The 17,285-nt window shown below is 37.9% G+C and overlaps 2 protein-coding genes and 1 long non-coding RNA gene across 3 annotated transcripts; 2 read left to right on the top strand and 1 right to left on the bottom strand.

The window, feature by feature from the left end:
* The first annotated feature begins 5,237 nt into the window (after nt 1–5,237).
* LOC111202995 lies at nt 5,238–6,041 on the top strand. Its single transcript, XM_022696359.1, has one exon. The coding sequence runs from the start codon at nt 5,238–5,240 to the stop codon at nt 6,039–6,041; it is 804 nt and encodes a 267-aa protein (XP_022552080.1).
* Nucleotides 6,042–11,785: 5,744 nt separating this feature from the next.
* Nucleotides 11,786–12,960, top strand: LOC125581305. Its single transcript, XR_007318970.1, has 2 exons — nt 11,786–12,219; nt 12,684–12,960. It is a non-coding gene; the product is annotated as an uncharacterized LOC125581305 (long non-coding RNA).
* Nucleotides 12,961–13,878: 918 nt separating this feature from the next.
* Nucleotides 13,879–15,960, bottom strand: LOC111202994 (ABC transporter E family member 1-like). Its single transcript, XM_048747753.1, has 8 exons — nt 15,954–15,960; nt 15,716–15,812; nt 15,517–15,634; nt 14,976–15,076; nt 14,704–14,902; nt 14,436–14,528; nt 14,093–14,362; nt 13,879–14,007 (listed from the first exon to the last, which is right to left on the bottom strand). Exons 1-8 carry the CDS (start codon nt 15,958–15,960, stop codon nt 13,879–13,881), a joined length of 1,014 nt encoding a protein of 337 aa, XP_048603710.1.
* Between the last annotated feature and the right edge of the window lie 1,325 nt (nt 15,961–17,285).

Here is a 17,285-nt window from a genome sequence, read left to right as displayed (position 1 = left end):
AATCAAACGCCTCAACAGAATAAGCACCCAGGAGATCACCATTTGATCACCTGTGATAAGAAGCAATAGAAGTCAGAATACTAAAACATTTGATACATTGACAAGACTCACTTGTTGAGGTTTTGGTCTCTGCATGAAGCACATCTAGCAGAATCCTAGCGAAATGTTCGTCATTCTGCTCCATGAGATCAGAGAGAAGGATCTGTGTTTTGACCAGTTGCTGTTCATTGACCGGAGCTCGTAGAAAAAATCTCATAAGTATGATCAAATCATCAGAGGAGAGAAGAGGTTGATGTTCCTTCACAAACAGAGAAATTTTCCGAAAGTTAACGGCTAGTTTAAGATCTGAAATACTAGAAGCAAAATTAAGAAAAGAGAGGTCATCTTCATGTCTTTGTGATGGATGAGAGATGATTACTTGTTCCTTTGCGTTCGCCAGTCTTGTTTCCAGCAACTTAGAATGTGTGTTCAGATGAACTCTATCTATAGTGGGTTTCCACTTCGAAGGCCCTGTTTGACGAAAAGTGAAGAGGTTTTCTCGGTTCCCATCTTCGAATTTTATGGAATCAACATCACAGAGTATGAGTTGAGATGGACTGACTGTATGATCACCACTTTCACGGCAAACCTTGGATATCAAGTTAAGAGATCGTAAGACATGTTCAGAAAACAGGAAAGCCTCACTGTCCTTGGGGTCAACTAGTTTAACCATTTCAATGAGAGACTTCACTAGAGGCCGACCTATCTTAGAAAGTAGTGTTTTGTTATCACCATCCACTTCCTTACGGACCAGCAAGATTTTCTCCAAAAACATATAGCAATATGAGCAAACTTTCTGTCAGGAAACAATGATGATTCCAAAAAGTCAGATAAAACATTTGAAAGAGCTTCCATGGAGCGTCTGCACACAGCGAGCAGAAACGATGAACCTTTTTCAAACAATTCATGTTTACAGCCTATGGTAGGAGATGTAAGAAGCAAGGCACTACGAATGATATTGTACAAGATTCCTTTGGAGAGAGTTGAAGTTGATATCTCGGTGTCTCGATGGACAATAACGCCCACTGAATGGACATAAATGAAACAAAGACCTCCCAACAAGTTGAGAATGACTGTTGCTCCCTCGAACTTCTGCTCCGCAAATAATTAAGGACAAGAGTACGTCTGGAGCACTGTGGTGAAGTTGGAAGAGATTGTTTCATGTCTTTCTGAACATTCTCCAGAATAAACTCGGATTTGGTTGTTCATTTTGTTCTTTGACAGATCGATATAAAACTCATCCATCGCGAATAAACTGAGCAGCTAGATCCCGTCTTTTTGTTAAGCATGCACACATCTGTAATGCAAGCTTCCTTATACCCTCTGGGGTTTCCTTCTTTAGACTGACGTTCAATCGAGACTTCTTTTGCCCATGTATCTCTCCACAATTCTGTAAATAGAGAGGTAAGAGCTCCCTGAAGCTCAGTTTCCTGGTTAGTATCTAGTTGTAGAGTACTGCTGCCAACACTATTTGGTGCAGACAAGATATTCTCGACTTCTACTAAGGAAGCTTGTAAGGAATGCATCGTCTGCTGTGAAACAAAAAATACCAAATGAGTGCGCTAAATGGCGTAAATGTCAAATTGAATTAGAAGGTAAAGAAACTGGTACAGAACATCCAAACATAAACACTTAAAACTTAGACATTCAAGCGGACTATATATAAATTACAAAAATAAATGAATGTGCTAAAGAAAAGCAGGAATGGGGTAAATGTCATAATAGAGTTAGAGCTAAAATGATTCAAAACAACTAAACATAAACACTCAAAACTGTAACCTCGACATTCAAGCGGACTGTACATGAATAACTGTTAAAAAATAAATCCGGGAACAGAGGACTGAATGAATGTACTAAAGAAAACCAAGAACGGGGTATATGTCATAAAAGAGTTAGAACTAAACTGATTCGAAACGACTAGACTTAAACACTCAAAACTTTAACCTAGACATTCAAGCCGACCATAACATGAAGCGATTACAAAAATAAATCCGGGAAGAAAAAAAAAAAAACATACCATGAGGGGTGTGGCAAAACCTGTGATGCAGATTTAGCGATTGCTGAAATTCTAGCAAGGAACCGCGGCGATTTTGAGATATTCCGGTTGAAACTGAGATTTTCCAGGAAAACTAAAAACATATGAATATGGTGAAGATAAATAAAAGCAGAAGTGGAAATTAGTATTTGCAGTGCAGGAGGAGCTAGCTGGAAAATGGTGAATACTGAAAAAGGATAAAAGCACAAGTAGAGAATTAATGCATATCAGTATTCAAACTTGAGGGTTGAAATGTTGTTACACAACCAATCTCCAAGAACTTCCCAATTTGGAAAATGGTTAAAATGAAGAACCAACTTTAATAGTTTACGGTTTACTTACGAGAATTCTTGAGGAACGGAGGGAGAGTCCGTGGTTTGTCCATGTTGGTCACCACCGGTGTATATTGGCCATCATAGTTCATCGGAGAGCGCCCACGGCAATTCATGGGAGACTGGAACTGAATGTAATATTGCTAACAGATGAAAGCAAAACAAAACTGAGAATAGCAGAATCGTTATATTTTTTTCTTGACAAAGAATAGACATAGAAGTTGTGGGACTTGAGATGGGCCAGCATGCAAATTCCCTAATTACGAGGTGCAATATTCATTTCCCGGGTTTCACGCACGTGTCAATCTGCATGAAACGGTCACAAATGTTCGTAGTAAATTTATACTACTATTTACGTTGAAAGATTAGGTCAACAGCAACTTTCCTAAGGAAGAGATAAATGGTAAATTCACCAAGATATTTACACCAAAAAAAAAAAAAAATTCGCCAAGATTTTTACGGTCTTGCCAGAACTAGCTTAACTAATGTATGTATTCCCCGTTAAAGATCAGAAAATTGTCTAGTGTAAATTCCTCGTTTCACGTATAAAGCTCGTGAAATTTACATCTTAAAAAAAAAAAAAATTAATTCTTAATCACCAGTATTTTATATAGTCTGATTCAAAAGCCCGTATTATCGCATCTTTTTTTTATACAACAAAAAAAATGAAAAAGCTAAGTACCCTCTTCTTTCTTTTTATAAGTATAAAAGTTAACGAAAAAAGTTTTTTCTTCTCTCATCTAGGAGGAGCTTTTAGTGACCATTTCCGATTTCCTTTTAAGGTTTCGCTTTAACAATAGCGGCCTCAGAGTATCTCCATTAGTGAAATTTGGGGGAGAGGGAGGGGGCTCGAGAAAATTGATTATTATTTTTTTTTTGATTTTTTTTTTAAAATAAACATAAAAATAATCGAATCAATCGTGGGCCACCACGTGGTGTGGAGCCCGCGAAACAGTGTGAAACGGGTTTGCAATGAAAGACTTCTGCAAGACAGATTCAGGGTCCATAAATATTATAATATATTTTTATTTTTTGGAAAATGCGAGAGATTGGGGAGTGAACCCCTAATGGGGATGCTCTCATGCTGTTTGTCGAAATTTATTTATTTCCGTCGCTTCTAATATCTTCGAGTTTGCAAGTTCTGTATCTCACTTCAGATCAACCAAATGAGCGAAATTTGGCCCTTTTTGTCCTCCCTTCGAACTCATCTCATGGTTTGGTTCTCAATTCAATTCCACCGACAATTTCTACAGCGGGATTCTGTCATATGCTCAGCGTTTCAAATTCTCTCTCAGAAACCTCCGGAAAGTTCCGTCTCTGACATTTGAAGTGGACGGTACTCTAGTAGTCCAAGCCCCACCCTCAGTGATCCTCCAAGCCTCAGAAACATGGAAGTACCACATTTTCTGCAAATTTCATGGTCACATGCCCTTCTCAGACAAGATCTTCTCGGATCTGAAACTCCCTATTTGGCGGAAGAAAGGAGATATCATCATTCGTACAGTCTCGAATATGGCGTGTCTCATTTTCGTTCCATCCGTTCAGCTACGGGAGTGGGTTCTTGAGGTTGGCTATTCATAGATATCCAATTTTCCTTTATCATTATACCCATGGACTCTTGATGTGTCTCTGGAATCAGAAGATTTGGAGACTGCTCCAACTTAGGCGGTATTGAAAGGCATTCCTCCCCAGTTAAAATCGTTAGATGGTATAAGCATTATCGCCTATAGAATTAGTCAACCAATTCATATGGAGAAGTCCATGTTGGATCCATTTCACTTTGGTGATACGAAGGTAAAAGTGGAGATAACTCTTGACGTGCAGCCGTCGTCAACAGTGATAGTTCGTGACTCTCTCGGATACTCAGTAAAGGTAGATGTCGTCTATCCTAGATTTCCTCCTCAGTGTTGTAATTGTGAGAAATTTGGACACTTGCTTAACTACTGTCCTGAACCACTACTTAAAAAAAGGTTTCAAGAATTTTCCCAAGACTCTCCAACCTCCATGGAGAAAATGGGAAGCCCAATGTCTCTCAGGTAGCAATAAAGGATCCCGAAGTGATGTTAAAAGGGTCCGAAGAGGTGGTACGGGAGAAGGTTGAAATTGTTTATATTACTCAGCAGAAAGAAGCATAGTGTGAAAGTTTTAAGGGGTACTAGCTCGAAGCATAGTGAAAAGTTTTTAGCCACCGTTATGATGCTTTCAAAGAGTTTTGTTCTTCCTCAGAAGTCTATTATTCAGTTGAGTGAGGAGGATCTTGTTGAGGGCTCCAAGCTTTCTCCAGAGGAGAGTATCGGTTCAGGGTTTCAGTTGAGAGTTGTTCCTCCTGTTGAGGATAATGAGGCATCGTTGTTGCCTTCGCTAGCAGCTGTTAGGCATGCCAGGAAAAATCTGAGGCGGCAAGATCTTCTATCATGTGCATCTCCTACTGTAGTGACTTCTCAGTTGTTTTCTTCCATCCATGGATTATCTTCGGGTGGTAGAAATCATCAGTTCAAATCTCATTTTCTGGAGTTTGTAAACAATGAAGATTTTTCATGGAATGTCAGAGGGTTTAATAGTCTTTCTCGGCAGAGGGTTATAAAGGATTGAGTTACTAGTCATAGACCCCTTATCGAAGGTATTTTGGAGACGAGGACACATATAGTATTTGCAGTCAGCCTTTCCAGGCTGGAGATCGGAGTGTAATTATTCTTTGTCGAAGTTAGGGAGGATTTGGGTGGTATGGGATCCCTCCATTTCAGTGGTTGTATATAAGAACTCAACTCAGTTTGTGTTATGCGGAGTCTTCAATCTCGATACTTCCGAGAGTATCACAGTGGCATTCATCTATGCCTCTAATTGTGAAGTTCAATGGAGACAGTTATGGAGCGACCTTTCAGAAGTGTGTTCCTCCTCCTATGTTAGCTCGTATCCTCTGGGTGCTTACAGATGATCTCAACCAGATTCTGTCAGCTGATGAGCATTACTCGATTGTGCCATACGATCTTCCTCTGAAGGGTATGGAAGAGCTGAGGTCTTTTCTCGAGTTTAATAACCTCTCGGATGTCAGCAGTAAAGGTACCTTTTATACTTGGTCGAACGAGAGACTAGAGCATCCCATTTTACGGAAGTTGGATAGGGTGCTGGTGAATCAATCTTGGCTGAGCAAGTCTCCAGAATCAGTTGCAATATTTGATCCTCTAGGTGACTCTAACCACTCTTCGGCCTTGATCTCATTGTCCCCAGAGGCTACCTCAGGCAGAAAAGGCTTTAAATATTTATCCTTTGTGTCTACTCATGTGTACTTCTTTCCATTCCTAAGAGAGACTTGGAGCAATCAGAATATGGTGGGTTCTCAGATGTTTATGTTTGGACAAAATATGGGAAGGCCAAAAGAATGTTGCAGGCGGGTTAACAGAGAAGGTTTTAGCAATATTCAACAAAGAACCAAGGATGCGCTTACAGAGTTAGAAAATATTCAGAGATCCATGCTCACGCAGCCGGATGAGAGTTTGATCAGAGCAGAACATGAGGCTAGGGAATCGTGGTCATTCTTTGCTTCAGCTCAAGAAAATTTCTTCAAACTCAAGTCTCGAATCAGATGGTTAAGTGAAGGTGATGCTAATACTTGGTTTTCCATAAAGTTGTCATAGCCAACCGGTCTTGAAATGCTATCAGATTCTTACGCAATGCGAGCGGTATCAGGATTCACAACATAGAACATATCAAAGAAATGATAGTGCATTTCTTTAAGAATCTACTGGGCTCAGCTAATGGAGATGTCTCTCCTTTTTTTAGTTGAAGGCATTCGTCAATTACAGCTTTTCTGGTGTTCCGCTACTCTTTCCGAGGCTTTGGTTAGCATTCCCTCCAATGTGGAGATAAAAAAATATGTTCTTCTCTATGCCTAAATGTAAGGCGCCATGTTCGGACGGTTTCCTAGTGGAGTTCTTTATTGATGCTTGGGATGTTGTCGGGGAGGATTCTCTAGCTGCGGCTAAGGAATTCTTTATTTCAGGAAGACTATTTAGAAAGTTCAACATGATTGCCCTTAACCCCAAAGTCATTGGCGCTGATGATTGTCTAAATTCAAATTGGTTTCTTACTGGTCAACGGTCTATAAAGTGATGGCTAGAATTCTCAAGAAGCGGTTAAAGATGTTTGTCCCCGAAGTCGTGTTGAACAATCAAGTTGGCTTTGTTAAGGGCAGGTATCTGTGCGAAAACGTCTTACTATCTTCGAAGCTTATCTCGGGGTTCCCTAAGTAGGGTCCCATTACCCGTGGGTGCTTGCAAATCGACTTGATGAAAGCATATGATAATGTTAACTGGAATTTCTTACTCAATGTTCTTGCGTTAATGAAAGTCCCAGAGGTGTTTATAGCTTGGATCAGAGAGTGTATAACTACTCCAACCTTCATTATTGCATTAAATGGAGAGTTGTTGGATTGCTTTCCAGAGAAGAAGGGGCAGAGGCAGGGGGATCTGATTTCCTATCTATTGTTTGTGGTGGCGATGGACATTTTGTCTAAGGCATTAGATATAGCATCAATGAATGGCCATTCGGTGTCCAACCTAAGTGTGGGGCTCCACTCATTACCCATTTAAGTTTCGCTGATGATATTCTCTTGTTCTTTGATGGAATATAGAGATCCCTCCAGAGCCTACTCCACCTTCTCGATGAGTTCTACGAAGTCTCAAGTCTAGGCATCAATCATGGAAGATAGCAGTTTTCTTTGATGGTGGTGATTTTCAGAGAAACAAAGATATTGCTGATGCTTATGGCCTCAAACATGATTCCTTCCCGGTCAGATACTTAGGGGTTCCCTTACAAAAAATACTGAGGAAAATAGATTATCAGCCGCTCGTTTACAAAATTTATTCTCGACTTTCCTCATGGACAGTTAAGCATATATCCTTTGCAGGGCGGCTTGAGCTGTTAAAGTCTGTTATCTACGCTACCATTACCTTTTGAGCCTCAATGTTGTTATTACCAAAGGGGTATTTAAGGAGGCTAGAACAACTCTATAATGGATTCCTATGGAAGGGAGCACCTAGCGGAGCAAGAAGAGCAAGAGTAGCTTGAGAGCCAGTGTGTTCCTCCAAGAGATGTGGAGGACTGGGCCTCAAGAGGTTTGAGGATTGGAATAGGATCCTTGGACTCAAACTGATATGGCTCTTGTTTACGTCTGCGGGTTCTCTGTGGGTCTCGTGGGTGAGAGTGAACCTTATCGGTACTCAAAATTTTTGGAATCTCGACTTTTCTCAGTATGGAAGTTGGGTTTGGAAATCGTTGTGCAAAATCAGGGAGGATGCTAGACTATTTGTGGTATGTGAAGTGGAATCTGGAATTACAGCTAATTTCTGGAAGGATAATTGGACTATGATGGGTCCTTTAATTGAGATTGTTGGAGAAACGGGGCCAAGAATCGCAGGCCTCAGTAGAGAATCTGTTGTGAGGGATTATATTACTCAAGGGGGCTGGTGGTTAACGAGTTCTAGAAGCAGGAACCCTATGTTAATGCTCAGACAATGTCTTCCCTCTCCGGAAGGCATTTAAAGCTCAGAACAAAAAGATATGTTTCTTTGGAAGATAGGCAATGAGGCGCCGAAAGTCACCTTCTCCACTTCCAAGATGTGGGATCATCTCTATAATCAAGGTTCAGTGGTGGGGTGGCATGAGGCGGTTTGGTTCAAGGGGATTATTCTTAAGCATGCTTTTCTCACATGGGTCTCTGCTCGTGACAGATTACCTTCGAAAGATAGATGATATTGTGAGGTTTATCAGTTCCGAACTTGTGTGTGTTGTGCGGTCAAGCACCGGAGTCGCCCCAACATCTCTTCTTCGACTACAATTTCAGTACTCAGGCCTGGTCTTTTTTTCTATTCATGCTGTGATCTTTCTCCTCTTTCATCATTTGAGGCAGGTCTCAGATGGGTTAAAAAGACGCCGGGAAATGCTAATGTTTCGTTAATCATCAAGCTTGCGTTCTAAGCTTCCATGTACTTCATATGGAAAGAACGAAATGCAAGGCTTCACTCAGATTGACTCGTCCGGCCTCTGCTCGGGTTGCTGGCATCTCTATCTAGATTAGAGCCAAGCTTGATATTCTCACTCGCCGGTCAGCTGGTCGGCCTCCTGTAGTCTTATTGCTTTTTACTTAGTTTACTCACTTCTAGTTTTTAGTAGTAGTAGCAGGGGCAGAGGCAGCATAAGAGGAGGGGGTCAGCTGACCCCACTACTTTTAAAAAAAAATTGAGCTATGAGTGTGCGTAGAATGGAAATGCTATAGTCTTGTGGTTGAGTTTGAGAAGATTTTAAAGATAGAAATTGAGCTTTGATTTTATTCATTGTTCCTATGTTTTTTAAAAAAAAAATCTAAAAACACAGAACACTCTAAACAAAGAATCAGTCATTGTACAAATGTTTTTTGTTTGAATAAATTCTTACATTCAACAGAAAAAAAAGTGTGATTAGAGTACATTTGTAGTTTTTGTGGTTGATAAATTATGTTTTTGATTTTTTTTTCGATTCTGGTACAAAAAATTTCTGACTCCCCCACTGAGTAATAGTATCTATTTTTTTTGTATGCAGATCCCTCATGGTTGAGAATTTGTGCTGTAATTCTGTTTGGAAGTTGGTAATTATACGGAAAAGAAAAGACAACAAAAAAACAAAAGTTAACGAATCAATGCTTGCTGCTGTCATGCGCAAGTGGGGATCGCACGTGGTGTCGGCACAAGTATCATCACTAGTGATAATTAGTGCATCTATTGTCATGTAATCTTCCAATATTCTAAACGAACAAATATTTACTTGTATGTGATTTCGGCTGAAACATTTCTTTTTGAGATTTTTCCTTTGATTTACAATAATAACGTCACTCAGAACATTATAGAATAGTCTTAATTACTGTAAATTAATTAGTAGTATCAGTCATATATAGTTATTAGCTATAAGAAACACTTTCACATTTATGGGGTAATACAACGGGTACAATTCATATTTCCTTTGTTTTGTTCTTTTAGTGTTCTTTTTTTTTTGTTTACAAAATTTACATTCTTCACATTATACTATTTGGATCAATATACGGTACTTACGATTGTTTAATGATTTTCTTAATATTATATCAGAATATTAGGTTCAGTAATATTATGATAGCTAATATAGTAATATATATATATATATATACATAATATTAAATATCAAGATAGCTATGATTAATTATACTTATTGAGACAATATTGATCTTAAATTTATAGTACGTTTGATTTTAAACGGTCTGCGTAAATGATCAGATAGTTGAGATTAATTGTTGGGGTTCACCCAACTATAATCAAAGTTTGAAGAACAATTAGGGAACAATAAACAAAACAAAACTTGCCTTGGTTCTAAAATGTAATGCTAAGTGTTCACATTCGCGTACGTTAAAGTATTCCACTAATAAAAAAGTATTCCACCATACTAACAACCTTCGCTTCTAAAATGTAATGCTGGGTGTTCACGTTTGAGTAAAGTATTCCACCACTAATGAAAAAGTATTTCGCAATGAGAAACATTGAATCTGCTGTTTCCCACACTCAGAGTTCGTCTTCATTACTTTGTGACGGCTGAACTAATATTCCGTTGACTTATAACCGAATATTTAATGTCGCTACAGTGTTACTAATTTCATGGTAAGATAATATCAGGAAAAGTAAAAAAAATCAAGGAAAGGAAGAGAGTGATCGGTTCATCGATTGGGATTTACTTTCAAGCAGATGTCTCACCTTTTTAAACTCGTTGAAATACGCTCACACCGCGTGTCACTTTACCATTGCTTCAAATTTACTTTTCATGATTTACCTTTGAGATACTTTTATTCACATACTTCCGATGTGGGTATGTCCTCTTTTCAGCACACCTTTCTTACTCTGATTTGAATATGGGGTAATAAGAGAAATAACCAGTTAGACGTTACAAAATGATAGAATATTATGTGTCAGTGTGTCAATATACTCTTATTATACATATACATATACAGGGCCGGGCCTAAAAATTTCGGATCCAGAAGCAAAAAAAAATATTTTGGCCCATTATCTAAATAAAACATGAAAATATTAAAAGGTGGTTCCCATGTTATTCGAACCTATAACCTCCCGCTGTTACATATCTAACTTTTGCCACCAGAACTAAGGGCAACATTATCAATAGGTCCCCAAATGAAAGTCTCCAAATGAATAGTACAAGGACTCACAGGGACTCACCTCATTTGTCCCTTATTTAGGGACTTTTTCTCTTCTTTTTTCCTCGGTCCTGATGTTTTGTGGCCCCTCCCCCTCCTTAGGAACCCTTAAGGGACTAACCGATAATGTTGGCCTAAAGAGAAACTTCACTTATTCTTAGCCCCTAAAATAAATATTTTTTTGTTGGCCCCAAAGCCAATGCTTGATCTACTTAGTATCAGGCACGGCCCTGCATATACATATGCTTACATAATAATAAGCTTCAGTAGACACTCAGCTTCGTCTCTGGATGATCATCACTAGGAGAATCCACGTCACACCTTGATCAGATTCAACAGTCTCAGTCTCCTTGATAACATAGAGCGTTTTCTACCTAACCAAGTCTTCACACGTCACGTCAAGACACAACTCTCGGGATACTGCTTTCTTTGGTTCTCTTTAGATCCACCGTTATTTTTCTTTCCATTCACATCACAGCGACCAAGAGCCAAATGCTGCTCTTTGTGCAACAGATCTATGTATTATTTCTAGAATATTAGTATTTTTATATGTATATTTATAAATTTTGTATAATTTTTAATTTATGTATTATTTTTAGAATATTAATATTTTAAAATTTGTTTTTACGGATCCGAATATCCATGGATAATATAATATCTAGACGGATATCTAAAATTTGGATATCCATAAGCCACAAATCCGGATCCGAATATTAAATCTACGAATCCCGATAGATCCGGATCCGGATACCTTAAATTTTCCGAATATTCAAATCTGTCCATGGCCTAACAATCGGTATGAAAAATGCTTTTATTACAAGCAAATGACCAAATTTGCTTTTTATACTAATTTGAGCACACTGTGTATTTTCATGGCTTGATTTTTTTATTTTTCCTTTCATAATAAATAAAGGGCAAATCTCCAAAATAGCACATTTCTAAGTTTATATCACAAAAATAACACTCAAAAACTAAAATGACCAAAATAGCATTTTATTTTTTGAAAAATTTAAATTTTTTTTATTTTTCAAAATTTGAAATCTTATCCCCAAAATCTCAATTCTCAACTCTAAACCCTAAACCCTAAACTCTAAACCCTAAACCCTAAATCTCAAACCCCACCCCTTAACTCTAAACCCTAATGTCTACACTAATTTACTATAGTGGTATAAATATTTATTTTTTTCTTTTGATAAAACATTAAGTGCTATTTTTGTGACTTTTGACCTTAAGTGCTAGTTTGAGAACAAAAATTTGATTTAGTGCTATTTTTGTCTTTTCTCGTAAATAAATCAAACAACGTCTTCTTTTAGAAAATTACGAAGACAAGAATACAAAATATAAGAAACTTAAAACTCATTTTTATTAGGTTTGTTAAAAAGAACCCCAACTTTCTCTCCCGATGCGTAGACTGCATCCCTTCCGTTTCGAGCTCTCTTGTGGGGACCGGCGTACGGCGGCTTAGATAGTGCTGGCGTCGGTTTCTTGTTGTGTGTAGTGTTGGTTTTTAGGCTTTGCTGTTTTTATTGGTGTAGATCTGAGATTCCCGCTGGTCCTCGTTTGATTTGTTGAGTTTGAAGTCTTAAAGGGCAGATATGCTTCGATTGGTGAGGGTCTTTATTGGTTTCGCCAGATCTGTTGATTTGCACTGTTTGGCTGTTCATAGCCTGATTTCATTGGTCCTTGTATGTCCTGTTTTGGGGCTTTGATCGCTCCTCTTCTCAACGAGTGGTTTTTGTCGGGTTTTATCTTTTCCCTTGTAGTCAGGTTTAAGAGTTCTTTATGATTAGTGTTTGACAGATTCTCCTGCAGAATTTATCTCCTATTGTGGTGGATGCAATGATTTCTTGTCGATTTGATCTGTTCTTGACTGTATTGATGGTGGTTTCGATCGACGAGGCTTAGTTTCTTGTGGAGTTTTATGATGGCTTCTATGTAGGTTAAAAAATAAGACGTTATGGAGTGCGTCGTAACCGTATCTGAAAGATGTGGTGGATCGTGAAGCGGTTCTTCTTGTCGGGTTATGAAGTCTTGGTTCTTGGTTACTAATGGGGATGTTATCGTTTGGCAGGCCATATGCAACAGCGTTAGATCCGGGTTAAGAAAACTTGGAGTCTGGATTACTAGAAGTGGATGGAATCGTTGGGCTTGCCGAGGACAACATCTATTAATCTGAATCATTGCTTGCTGCTATAGGTTTGGTTAAATGCTTGGAGTTGTCATAGTCTTTGAGTAGATGGATATGTCTTTTGTTCCTGTTTTAATTGCAGACTATAGTATCTATCCGTGTGTTCGATTTAACTTGTAAGTTGCTCCAGAGTGGGTTTTAGCTGTCTGTTCTTTAGGCTCTTGTCTCTTTCGCCAGCTTATGTACTAAACTATCTTATGAATGAATTTAATTTTGGAAAAAAAAAGAAACTTGAAACTCTTAGAATAGAATGTATTAGTTATTATTACTTTAGATTTTTTCAACTAGAAATAAAAATTACAAGGATAAATAAATAAATATAAACCATTATATATTTTTTTAAAAAATTTATGTAATGAATTGTTTTTTAAAGAACGTTGGTGGTTCTTTCAACGCAAACGGAAAAAAAAAATTACTGTATGATCTAAAAAAAAACAAATTATATTCATTATGTTCAAGTTAAAGTATTTTTTTATAAATAAACTTAAATATTTAAATTATTTTATTGTAAACTGAGCAAACCCCTAGTTATATATAAATAAGGTGCATTCAATATGAAAATATGAGAAATTAAATAAAAACTACAGCTTGAATATGATGATAAAAACAGTATATCAGTAACTGGAGAATCGCAATATTTGAAATAAGGCAACAGTACACACCTGGTTGGATTAGGCAGACCTAATCACAACACTGGAGAGAAGCTATAATCTTATTTATGCTTAGAGAAGCTACTAAAGACCTCTTTTACCAATCAATCAAGCCAGGCCGTAGTAGACGCCTGCGGCCTTTTGGTCCTTGTCCTCGGCCGACCCTAATATGTTGACCCTTGGTGTGAATCTGAAGGTGTCCGTATCCCGTCGGAACGTCATATTCATTTTCTGCAAGAGCAGCCAGTACCGTACATGTTTATTTGTCTCCCTCCTTGAGGATTCCTTAAAGTATAATTAAGTGACTTACCTTCAAGAAAAGGTCCAACCCTGTGACACGTGGGTATGGAGACGAAGTAGCAAACTTGGCTGATGGTGTTCTTTCAGCCAAAATCACTTTGTCAGCTAAATAGGCAGCCATCAAAAAGTCATGCTCCACAATAACAGCGGCTCTCCCCAGCGCGTAAAACGTGCCGCCTTATGGCCATTGCAGCTTTGATTCGCATATCTGAGTCCAAATACGCACTTGGCTCATCGATCAGATAGACATTCGCGTTCTGTAAAAAAAAAAAATCGTTTTCTCTAAGCGCCGTGAGCTACTATTTATAATTAATGTTAAAACTGTAAAAAGCCAATACTCACAGTTGCGAGACAAAGAGTTATGGCAACCCTCTGCGTTTCTCCAGGCGAGAGTGTGGCCACTTTCCGATCCAGCAACGGGTAAATCTGAAGCGGCTTCATCACATCTGATACAAACCGACTATGCATTTTTGCAATAGGACGTTTCCTTTCTAGCAATAGTCTGACTGTACACTCACTCCCCAACTCATTTTTTTGCGGTTTGTATGACGGCAAAAAGTTTGGGCGCCACGGTTGTACAGCTACTACCTGGTCAGGTGGCAGCAAATCGGCCTACAGTTGTAGAGAGAAAACTTTGTTAAAGAAACAGACGATGAAAAAAAGGCATTTGAATATAGTACTCTACCAGCATTCGGATGAAAGTGCTCTTCCCTGTACCGTTATCTCCCAGCACTAGAAGAATCTGGCCGTCATCAAATTCCCCTCCTTTCACTTCCAGCTTGAAAGGCGTATGAGTTACAATCATGCTAGGATAAGAGTATATATCTACTAAAGATGATAGGGTAATTGTCGTGATTGTCGTCGTCAGCAGTCCTAGCAGCCTTAAAAAGGAAAAGACAAAACTATCAAAGACGAGAGCCAGACCAGGACCAGGAATAAAATCAAGCTTTCACCTCGAAGATGAGCGGTTCACCCCTGATGAGGTTTTTTTCTACGGGGTCAAACCCACGCAAGTAATGTTCGATTCCTGCTTTGACATGCCAGCCCTTTTTAGCAAAGACGCCATATTCTCCTGGTTCTCCATACAGACAATACATGTAATCCGACACATAGTCGACGACACTAAGGTCGTTGTCCACAACAATCACGTAGCTACAAGAACAAAGAGTTATCTTAATACACTCGACACAGGAAAGAGATTCGAAGTTCAGAAGATATGAGAGACCTGTCAGGGCGTATCAGCGAGCGTATGAGTTGTGCAACCTTGAATCTATGATGCACATCCAAGGAATTTGATATTTCGTCAAATATGTACACATTGGCTTTCTGTAAGAGAGCGATAGCGAGAGTAACCCTCTCAAGCACTTCAGCAGGCACTCGACTGAGCCCGAGGCGCAGGAACTTGTTCAACTCTAGAGCCGATCACATATCTCCTCGAACATATCTCTCTGGTCGAAATCATGAAGCAGCTTCTCGACACTGCACCTTTGGCCTATTAGAAAGTCTGGGACTTGTTGTGGCTTAAAAACGACCTATCAGACAAGTCAGTCGTTCTTGGTTAAAAACTAATCCTTGAGGGAGAAAAAGTACACCAATATCAAATAACCTTCAGGTTCATGTTTAGAATCTGGAAGTAGCGTTGAAGCTCAAAACGATGGAAGTGAGTCCAAATTTCTGGCCAATCCGGAGAATCCTGGCCAAGAGGAAGGAAGCAGAATAATCACACATCCGGTAACAAGCGAGAGAGAGAGAGAGAGAAAGTTTACGTCAAAGCGGCCAAAATTGGGTTTGAGTTCCCTAGCCAAGACTTTGAGAGCAGTGGTCTTCCCGACACTGTGAGGTCCAACTAATCCTAGGACCTTTCCAGGAACGGGAAGTGGAAATCTACACGTTCATCAGACCCAATTTAGATAAATAATATTAGTGAATGATAGAACAAACTAACTAACTAACAAACCACCAAACCTGTGCAGTTTAAAAGAATCTGGCCCATAGCTGTGGATTGTATCTTTATCCAAGTCCTTTGGAAGATCGACAATCTTCAGAATAACGGCTGGTCCCTCTACAAAAGTCAATTATTATTTACAACCCATACGTTAATCAAAGTGTCAAAAAGATCGACAAATCTTCAGTATGAAATGAGATCAAAAGGTACCCATGCATTCCGGCTCGCGCTGGTCTCGATAGTCGCTACGTATCCTACCTGCCATCCCTGGAAATGAATGAACCACAGTTAAAACACATAAGCTTGAACTGAACAATCTATCAACACCGAACTACTGTTACAATGCTAGCAATTCATAATCACTACCCTTGCAATTCGAACCTAATTGAATTATTGTTACCTTAGCTTCAAATACTGGAACGAATTTGGAATTTTCTGAAAGAAATTAGGGCTTGCTTCCTCTTCTTTTTTTTTTTTTTTTCTTTTTTAGAGAAATTATTAATTTTTTTTAACTAATAAACATTAATCTATTTATATATACTATTATTTTCTAAATATATATTTTAATATATATTTATCATGATATTTAGAGTATTTAATAAATAAGTAGATATTAATAATTAATTTTAACAATATCTACCGATAATATCATACTTACATTTATCTTATATTAAATTATATTATTATTTAAATTTCTATCTTAATATATTTATTAATCATGATATATAATATAATTAATAAACATTACTCTATTTATATATACTATTATTTTCTAAAAATATATTTTAATATATATTTATCATGTATTTAGAATATTTAATTAATAAGTAGATATTAATAATTAATATTAACAATATCTACCGATAATATCATACTTACATTTATCTTATATTTAATTATAATTTTATTTAATTTTCAATGTTAATATATTTATTAATCATGATATATAAGATAATTAATAAACATTCACTACAAGAAAACACTGGCTTTACAACGAAGTTTTACAACGAACATAATTCCTCGTAAATTTACAAGTAGATTACGTCGACGTTACGACGAAAAGCAGTTTCGTCGTAAAGCGGATGTAATATTACAACGAAACTGTTTCGTCGTAAAGTCGTTGTAAAGTTACAACTCTTTTACGTGAAAAATTAAATTCCACGTAAACGCTTTGTAATGTAACAAGGACTTTACGATGAATCCTGTTTCCTTATCTTTCCTCGTAAAGACGTTGTAATGTTACAAGGACTTTACGAGGAATCCTATTTCCTTATATTTCCTCGTAATGGCGTTGTAATTTAACAAGTATTTTACAACGAATCGGGTTACCGTTATACTTGGTCGAAACGTGTATTAAGTGTGCTTTATACCTAACTAAATTCCTTGTAAAGTGGATGTAAAATCCTTGTAAAATAGTTGTAAATCCGTAGTAATACATTGCGTTGTAAAATACTTGTTAAACCTTTACCTACCAAACTGAAAAACACAACTAAAAAAAATGGCTGATGGATGCAATATCTACGAGATACGGAGTTGGACGATTAGTGACTTTCCTGCTTATGGGATATTGTCTGGGTGGACAACTCATGG

This window comes from Brassica napus, chromosome C2 (assembly GCF_020379485.1).
Source record: "Brassica napus cultivar Da-Ae chromosome C2, Da-Ae, whole genome shotgun sequence".
In the NCBI taxonomy this organism is placed as follows: domain Eukaryota; kingdom Viridiplantae; phylum Streptophyta; class Magnoliopsida; order Brassicales; family Brassicaceae; genus Brassica; species Brassica napus.
Note: the sequence above shows the minus strand (reverse complement) of the source record. Positions and strands in the feature narration are given on the sequence as shown.